This window comes from Colobus angolensis, unplaced genomic scaffold (genome assembly GCF_000951035.1).
Source record: "Colobus angolensis palliatus isolate OR3802 unplaced genomic scaffold, Cang.pa_1.0 Scaffold8, whole genome shotgun sequence".
NCBI classification, from domain to species: Eukaryota; Metazoa; Chordata; class Mammalia; order Primates; family Cercopithecidae; genus Colobus; species Colobus angolensis.
Window position 1 is genome coordinate 14,932,911 of NW_012121820.1, and position 9,466 is coordinate 14,942,376.

The window sequence follows — 9,466 nt, forward strand, 5'->3', positions numbered from 1 at the left end:
CAACTTCATTGTTTTGTATGTGCAATCAAAAGAAAAAAAATCAATACCAGTTTCCCTTAAAAATGTCCTTGATAAAGCAGTAAAATGTATCAATTTTATGAAACCTTAATCCTTGAGTATATGTCCTTTTAATATACCATGTGACAAAATGGGAAGTTCAAAAAAAGAATAATCATTGTCTCCAACTGCAATACTTAAACTATTTTTTTTTGAGACGGTGTCTCGCTCTGTCCTTCAGGCTGGAGTGCAGTGGCCCGATCTCCGCTCACTGCAAGCTCCGCCTCCCGGGTTCACGCCAGCCTCCTGAGTAACTGGGACTACAAGCTCCCACCACCGCGCCCGGCTAATTTTTTGTATTTTTAGTAGAGACGGGGTTTCACCGTGGTCTCGATCTCCTGACCTTGTGATCCGCCCGCCTCGGCCTCCCAAAGTGCTGGGATTACAGGCGTGAGCCACCACACCCGGCCCACTTGAGCCATTTTTTAAGCTGTGTGCTAAGCTAGCCTCTTCTCTCATGGAGCACTAGTTTTACTTAAAGGATGTCTAGCAAACAATGGTTATTCAGACTTGAGTATTTAACAGGCAGTGTTGTTTTTTTTTTTCCTAAAAAGGGCAAATGGATCTTCTCACAACTAACAGCATTTGTTACCAATGATAGAGTTTGAACTTTTAAGCAAAAATCCAAATTTTAGAAAACTTTTATAGCTACCATGAACTTAACAGTTTCCCAGTACTTGAATAATTGTATGGCAAGACTGGTATTGAAACTATGCATTTTCTTATATTGTATAAAGCAACGTGTCAACATTTGGAAGATCTGTATAACTCAGTGAACCAATATTTTCTAACAGATCCAATACATTACGTTTTTAAAAAAAAGTACACATGGGTAAAGTGAACCAATATTTTCTAACACATCCAATATATTACATTTAAAAAAAAAAGTACACATGGGTAAAAGAACCATTCAAAATGCAAGACAGACCAATGGATTTTGATGTAAATTGATATGGCTTCAGATTCTGCACTGCAACTAACCTTTAAGAAAGTACTACTTGTTGAGTTTAGATGTAGTATCAAAGAATATCCACAATATCTGAAAAAGCAAATTAAAATATTTCCTCCCTTTTCCAACTACATAAGACTTTCTTTATTTACTTCAACCAAAATAACATATCACAGCAGATTGAAGGCAGAAGCAGATAAGATACTCCAACTGTCTTCCGTTAAGCCAGATCTTAAAAAGATTTGCAAAAATATAAAACAAGGCTACTCTCCTCATTGCTTTTTTTTTTGTTTTGAAAAATATCATTTTTCATAAAAATATTTATGTTAACATGTGGTGGTTTTAAAACATGTCCACAAATTCTCTCTTCAAAAGATGAAGCTTAATTCCCCACCCCTTAAGTGTGGGCTGGACCTAGTGAGTCATTTCTCATGAATAAAAGATGGTAGAAGTGATGGTACATGATTTCCAACACGAGGTCATAAAGGCATTGTGGATTCCTCTCTCTCTTGGATCACTCACTCTGAAAAAAGCCACCTGCCATGCTGAGAGTTTGAACAGTCGAGCTGTCCTATAGAGAGGGTCACATGGCAGGGAACTGAGGCCTCCTGCCAAGAGCCATGCCTGTGAGCCATCTTGGAAGTTGGATTCTCCAGCCCCAGGTAAATCCTGAAGTGACTGCAACCTTATGAGATACCCTGAACTAGAACCACCCAGCTGAGCTGCTCTGGATCCCTGAGCCACAGAAATTGTGTGAGGCAGTAAATGTTTATTGTTTTAAGCTGCTAAATTTTGAGCTCATCTGCTACGCAGAAGCAGATAGTCAATAGATAATGTGTTTATCACTCTGACTTAATGAATGAATAAATATTTAATGCCTCTGTTTGAATTTCGAATACAGTAAATATGGGTAGATAGAACCCAGTTAAACCAAAGCTCTTAGAAGTTCTCAGGTTTTAAGAATATAAAGGGGCTCTGAGACCAAAAAGTTTGAGGACCACTTCCCTAAACCCTTTACAAACTGCCCTGTCATCAAACTTTCCACAAATCTCCCCATATAAAATCACCATTTGTTTCCTCCCAGGATGCTGCCTGACACAATACCAAAATATTATCAATGGTTGTTGCTGTTCAGTGGGAATATGGGTGATTTTATCTTCTTCTTAATGCTTCTTTTTTCTGTACTTCTAAAAGTTTCTATAACAATAATAGGGTTTTTTTTTTTTTAATAATTAGAAGAAAAGAAACTTCCCTTTTCAAAATCACCAAAAGTGAAAGTCAGAGTTAGTTCCTGCAGATGAGCCAATGGTTTAAGAGGGGGGCGGCAGGGCCCAGGTGTCTGGTGCTGTGTCTGGGGGCAGGGGAGGGGGTTGCAGGTGGCAGGGATGACTGAGAACCCCACCCATCTGACCCCAGTCAGAACAGCTCCTTCCTTTGTTTTACATATTGGGCTTCTGCATAATATCTCATTTAAAGAAAAGTTTCCACTGCTTAAAAAAGAGTTCAAAAACCTTTACAGTGAGAAAAATCATTAAATTTAATAAGAGTTAAATTTAGAGTACAGAAGAATCACTCAAACATTTTTTGAATGAGAATTTCCATAAAGAAAACCCTACACATTCTGAGAGAAAAACAGAAGTCTCTAACAACTTAACATAAATTCGATGATTTCAAGGGAGGCTGGGCTATTGTGGCCCTAGAAAGAGTTTTATCTGGGGATAAAGAGTTTATCTGGGGGCCCCCAAATCAAAGGGCCTAAGAGGCCAGCAGAAACACCAGGATGCCTAAGGCCAAAACAAACACAGATCAGAACCACAACTGAGGGTTTGCTGCTTTTCTAGTGAAAACAAAAGCAGGAGGTACAGAACTGCCTGGTGGTTAAATACATGGGCTTCAGAGACAACTGATCTGGGTTTGAGTCCTGGGATTGAGTCTGATACTTAAAACCTGTGAGACCTTGGCAGGTGACTTACTCTCTCTGAGCTTCAAATTCCTCATCCGTAAAACGGGGGGATGAGAATTAACACAGTGAAGCCATTTTCCAAGACAGTACAGCAGTTTCTTAAAAAGTTAAACATAATTTACCATATGACCCAACAATTCTATTCCAAGGTGATGACCCAGGAGAAATGAAAACATATATCCACACGAAGACTTGTACCCAAATTTGCTTACCAGCATTCTTCATCCTACCCCAAAACAGAAATAATCCAAATGCTCACCTACTGGTGAATGGACAAACAAAATATGGTATATCTATACAATGGAATACTACGGGGCAATGAAAAGGAATGAAACCCTGATATATGATGTCACACCAAGGATGAACTTTGAAAGCAGTATTGTGAATGAAAGAAGTCAATCACAAAGATCATATATTATATGATTCCATGTAAATAATATGTCCAGAAAAGGCAAATCTATACAGACAGAAAGTAGATTATGGCTGCCTGGGGCTGGGAACCAGGAGTTACTGCAAATGGGCATGAGGCTTCTTTTTGGGATGATGAAAATGCTTTTCTGTTTGTTTTTGAGATGGGGTCTTGCTCTGTCACTCAGGCTAGTGGTTCAATCATGGCTCACTGCAGCTTTAACATCCCAGACTCAAGTGATCCTCCTGCCTAAGCCTTCCAAGTGGCTGGGACCACAGGCATGTGCCGCCACGCCTGGCTTTTTTTTTTTTTCCTTCGGTACAGACGGGCTTTCCAGGCTGGTCTAGAACTCCTGGGCTTAAGCGATCCTCTACCTTGGCCTCCCAAAGTGCTGGGATTACAGGTGTGAGCCACCTCACCCAGTGATGGAAATGTTTTACAATTAGATTGTGACTGATGGATGCACAACTCTGTAAATTTACTGAAAATCATTGAATTATACGCTTAAAGTGGGCAAATTGTATAATATGTAAACTGAACCCCAAGCTATTTTTAAAAAATGGGGTTTGACTCTAACCTCAAAGAGTTACTGTGAAGATTAACCGAGATAACATATGTAAGGCAAGCTGTCTGGTACAAAGTACCTGATAAATAATAACAATGATGACAATCAGAATATGCCGTAATAATAGATTATGTAAATGTAGAATAATAGTGTAGAATAACAACAATTTATATCACTTACATAGCTCTTACCATACCACTTCAACATTTATCAACTTAATTTAACCCCCCCAACAACTTTTGGAGCAGGTATATTATCATCCTCATTTTTACAGATGGAGAAACAGAGGCACCGAGAAGTAAAGTAACTTTCCCAAGGATGCACAGCTAGAAAACGGTAGAGCAGGGATTTGAATCCTGGAGGACAAACTGCAGGGTCTGTGCTCCTAGCCATGACACTACACTGTCCCTCAGTAAACATCAGCTACATATTGAGTTGCTACTTTAACCAGTGATGGGGTGGAAGTGCAGAAAAGGCTCATGGATGGCTCCCTAGAGGTCACGCCGGACTCAAAGCTGAGGGTTACAGAAGTTAGTCACAGGAAGAGTGTCTCAGACAGAGGGAATTGCATATATAAAGGTGTGGAGGTAAGATAACACAGGGAATATGGGAGGATCTCAGTGGAGCTGGCATTGCCTGGGGCAGAGGGTGATGGCAGTGAGAGCAGTGAACATGGGGCTCAGGCAAGTCCAAGGGCAAGGACACCAGCCTAAAGGCAATATGGGACCAGAGGACGAAACTCAGAGTTCCCAGCCTGCCTTTCTCTGGAAACAGCTCACATTCCCCAGGCAGGTGGGGGAGGTTGACTCAGAGGCTGCTGTGAGCTCAGGCGAGCGGGGGAGCTGCCACCCCACGTTCCCACGCCACTGTGAGCTAACACCCCGGCAGCCTCCCAAACACAAGCTCCACCAGCAAAAAGCAGCCGTTTCTAGCCTGCTGGAAGCAGCAGGCTCTGTAGTGCTGCCAGGAAGCTGAGCATAGCCCAGTGAGGTCAAGAGCTGACTGATGGCAGCCTCACATCCCTCGTCCAAACCCAGGCACCTGTGGACCCCCAAACCAACTCCAGGGCCTGGCACAAACCACAGTGTTCTGGCCCCTTCCCCTCACTTGGCTGCCCCTAGAGACAGGGGGACCAGCCCATGGGGTCTAGCACTTTTCTCATTCAAATTTAATACCTTCAGATCCATCTCTTTTGTTTCACCACATCTGTCCTCAATAAACATTTGCACATGCACATAAAACATTCACTGTGGCAAAAGCAAAGCTACTGGAAAGATCTGCATCAATAAGGAGCTAGTTCGAAAATTCTGGTGAATCCATACTATGGAATACTATGCAGCAGATAAAAATAATGGCACAGATCTGTACTGTATATGTTCTGGCATGAAAATGTCTCCCAGATATACTGTTGGATGGAAAAAAAGAAAATTGCAAAATAATGTGTCCAGGATACCATCACTTATGTAAAAGCTTTTTAAAAAAGAAACCTGGCTCTATATTTCTCTGAAGTCCACAAATGCATAGGCAAATGAAAAAAAATACCTGGAAAAGAAACATCACACTAACAACAGTAGTGATGGATGGACAAAAAGAAGCAAAGGAAAGGAGGAAGGAGAGTGGGAGGAAGGGAGAGACAGAAAGGACTTTTTACTTTGTACACTTCTATGTTGATTGTTTTTTACAAGAAGAATGTATTTGTGCATATTTAGGTTCTGAAAGACATTAAAGTCTGTAAAAAACCAAACAAAATAAAGTGCATTATCACCATGCTGGTACAGGTCTCAGGGTAAATTTTCAAAGAACTGTCACATCCAGGACCTTGTCTAAGTCTTGCCATACCCTCTTGAGGGCGAGCTTCAAAACCTGATTTCACAGATTCAAAAACTGAACGCAGTGGCTCACGCCTGTAATCCCAGCACTTTGGGAGGCCGAGGTGGGTGGATCACTTTGAGGTCAGGAGTTTGAGACCAGCCTTGCCAACATGGCAAAACCCCAACTCTACTAAAAATACAAAAATTAGCTAGGTGTGGCGGCACATGCCTGTAGTCTCAGCTCCTTGAGAGGCTGAGGCAGGAGAATCGCTTGAACTCAGGAGGCAGAGGTTGCCGTGAGCCAAGATTGCACCACTGCACTCCAGCCTGGGCAACAGAGCGAGACTCGGTCTCAAAAACAAAACAAAACAAAAAAACTGGACCCACAGAGATGAAACAAGCTGCTCAAAGTCACAGGCAGGGCTGCGGGGCACTGACCCCTTCACTCCCAACCCAGTGCTCCTACTAACCAGGAAACAAGACATCAGCAAGGGGTAGGGGCTCGGCAGGGGGCTGGGAGAATGGTCTGAAGCCCGCAGCCCGTGCTCTGTAAGAAGGCAGTCAATAACGAGGGGTGAGAAGAGCTGATGAACTTCCGCCCCCAGCAAAAATTAGACATCATGACAAGCCACCCACTGCGTGGGGATGGGGCTGCCGCGTCACTCGGCAAACTGCACGTGGGAAGGAGCCTCGGGGCCATGTCCCCAAGCCCGAGATTCCACCTCTCTTCTCACCAGGGCTGCTCACCCCGGGCTCTCAGTGGAGCAGCTTGCAGCAGAGTAGTTCCAGGGATGCCTCTTGGCTCGTTTCCTAGAGCCCTCTGCAGCCAAGTGGAAGTGAAATTACACTTCTCAGAGGGTTCTAGAACCTGAAGAGCAAGGTGACTAAAACCCAGCACCTCTTGGGCCAGAAATGCCACCACCTCTCTGTTCTTTCATTGACTGGAAGGTGTGTGCAGGGACCCAGGAAGCATGGCCAGGCCTCTCCAGGGACAGCCAGGAAGGTTTATTATACAGGGATGGGTCAGAGGTGCCCAGGGGAACAGGGAGGTGCACAGAGCTTGGCTTACAATGAGCAGGCGAGACTGCCAGCAAACAAGCCCAGGGAAGGGGGCTGTGGTTAGATCGTGGATCCTCCATTTATTCCTACAACAGGAAGCAAACCTATAAGGCTATGAGGGCAGTGACAAGAGTCGGATGCCGGTGGTTCTGATTCCGCTCTGCCACTTTGGTCAAGGTTCTGAACCTCTATGAGTTTCAGTTCCCCCATCTGCAAAATGGGTGTTATCATACATGGCTCTTAAAGCACTGTACACGGTACAGATCATGATATCTAGCTCATGAGACACAAAAATAATATAATTAAGTTAAATATGACAAGTACAAGGTATCCATAAAATCTGGAAACATAGGCTGGGCCCAGTGACTCATCCCTGTAATCCCAGCACTTTGGAAGGCCAAGGCGGGTGGATCACCTGAGGTTAAGAGTTCAAGACTAGGTTGGCCAACATGGTGAAATCCCATCTCTACTAAAAATTTTTTAAAATAGCCAGGGCATGGAGGTGTACACCTGCAATCCCAGCTACTCAGGAGGCTAAGGCGGAAGAATTGCTGGAACCTGGGAGGCAGAGGTTGCAGTGAGCCGAGATCATACCGCTGCACTCCGCCCAGCCTGGGCAACAAGCGAGACTCCATCTCAAAAAAAAAAAAAAAAAGAAAAAGAAAAAAACCTGGAAACATAAATTATACGAATGTGTATACATGTTTGTTTATATTTATTTACTCATTCACTTTAGAGAGTGAAAATGTCCTAGACAGCATTGTCTATATGTTTTCAGACTTTATGGACATCCTCTGTTAATGTAAATAAAATATACTAATATAATAAAATAAAACATTAATAATCACTTCCTCAGCATAAGGGACCATGTTTAGGACTACTTCACAGGGATTTTCTAACTTAATGTTCACAGCAAGCCCTTAAAGTGGATTTTCTTATTAGCCCCATTTTACAGAGGTATAAACGAAATACAGAGAGCAGAAGAGACTTGTCTACTTGTTAAGCTCATGCAGGGAACCGACAACGCCAGTTTTAGATTCAGGTAGTCTCACTTCAGAGTCCATCCCTCTACACCATTTATGACTGCAGCAAAGGCTACATACACTGAATACACGGAACAGCATTCAGAGGGTGCCAGGCATGGGGTCTGGCACAGAGGAGAGCTTTATGAAATGCAAGATCCTATGAGTATTGAGCTCTTGGTGGGGAGAAACCAGATCCAACTTGTTCACCACTATATCTAGGAAAGTAATGCAAAAGAAGTTGTCTGTAAATATCTGTGGTTATCTGCAAATATTTGTGGGAGAGAAAGAAAGTTATTATGGTACTCCTTAGCCAAAGGCTGGAATCCTTGTTCCCCAAAAAATAAAGCTGGGCAAGGTGGCTTGCCTATAATCCTAGCTGCTTGGGAGGCTGAGGCACGAGGATCCCTTTAAGCTGGGAGTTTGAGACCAGCCTGGGCAACATAGTAAGACCCTATCTATAAATAAATAAATAAATACAAATGAATGAAGATGTTTAAACAAAAAGTCTAGGCCTGGCGCTGTGGCTCATGCCTGTAATCTCGGCACTTTGGGAGACCAATGTGGGCAGATCACTTGAGCTTCGGAATTCGAGACCAGCCGGGGCAACAAAATGAGACCCCTATCTCTACAAAAACTTTTTTTTTTTTTAATTAGCTGGGTATGGTGGCAGTACACCTGTGATCCCAGTTACTAGGGAAGCTGAGGTGGAAGGATCACTTGAGCCTGGGTGGCAGAGGTTGTAGTGAGCTGAGATCGTGCCACTGTACTCCTCCAGCCTGGGAGACAGAGCGAGACCCTGTCTTAGAGAGAGAGAGAAAAAAAAGTCTATGATAAATTCGAAGCTTTTCCTAGGAACGTCCACTTCCTAAGAGGAATGGGGCTGCTGGAACTTGGAAGAGGGTCTGCAGACCTGCCTTGCCCACACGTCTCCTGCACAGAACCTGGATTCCAAACCTTGATCAGAGGCCAAGGCAGCTGCATTGCCGCCAAGGCACAGAGGGGCCTACCTTCCTCGGCGTCGTTCCTCAGTGAGGCCTCCAGCAGGGCCACGCTGGCCTCGAATGACACTTTCTTGCGGCGGCTGCCCGTGCTGCGCTTCCGCTCATGCTTTCGCTTGCGGTGCTGCAAGTCCTGCTCGTACTGTGCCCACTTCTTCAGCTGCTGGGCCCGGCGCTTCTGGGCGGCCCGCAGCCGCTCCAGCGTGGGCACCTTCTCCAGCAGCTGCAGTTCCGTCAGCAGGTCCACGTGGCTGGCCATGGCCACCGCCCTCCCCAGGCCCTGGCTGGGGGCTAGCACAGTGCACCGGGGGCCAGGGCAGTGCGGGGCCTCTGGTGGGGCTGGGGCCTCATGGTGGGGCCTGTGGCAGGGAGGGAAACACAGATGAACACGTGTCAGACTCCACAACTCAGATCTGATTGTCACCCCAACGCCCCGTGTTCAAAACGCTTTTGAGGTTTTCCTTCCATTGCTCCTTGAAAAAAGTGCAAATCCTTACAGTGGCTCTGTAAGTATCAGCAAGGTCTGGCTGTGCTGTCTAATGCAGCAGCCAGTAGCCACCTGTGACTATTTACATTTAAATTAATTAGAATAAAGTAAAATAATTTAATTCCTTGGTTGCACTATCCACA

General features: G+C 44.4%; 1 protein-coding gene across 2 annotated transcripts in view; it reads right to left on the reverse strand.

Annotated features, from left to right (window-relative positions):
- PPP1R16B (protein phosphatase 1, regulatory subunit 16B) overlaps positions 1 to 9,466 on the reverse strand; it is a 120,513-nt gene that overhangs the window by 80,262 nt on the left and 30,785 nt on the right. For both annotated transcript variants that reach the window (XM_011929051.1, XM_011929050.1), the window contains exon 2: positions 8,846 to 9,195. In XM_011929051.1, the coding sequence (XP_011784441.1) occupies positions 8,846 to 9,095 (250 nt within the window). In that variant the 5' untranslated portion in view covers positions 9,096 to 9,195. The remainder of the gene's footprint in view (positions 1 to 8,845; positions 9,196 to 9,466) is intronic.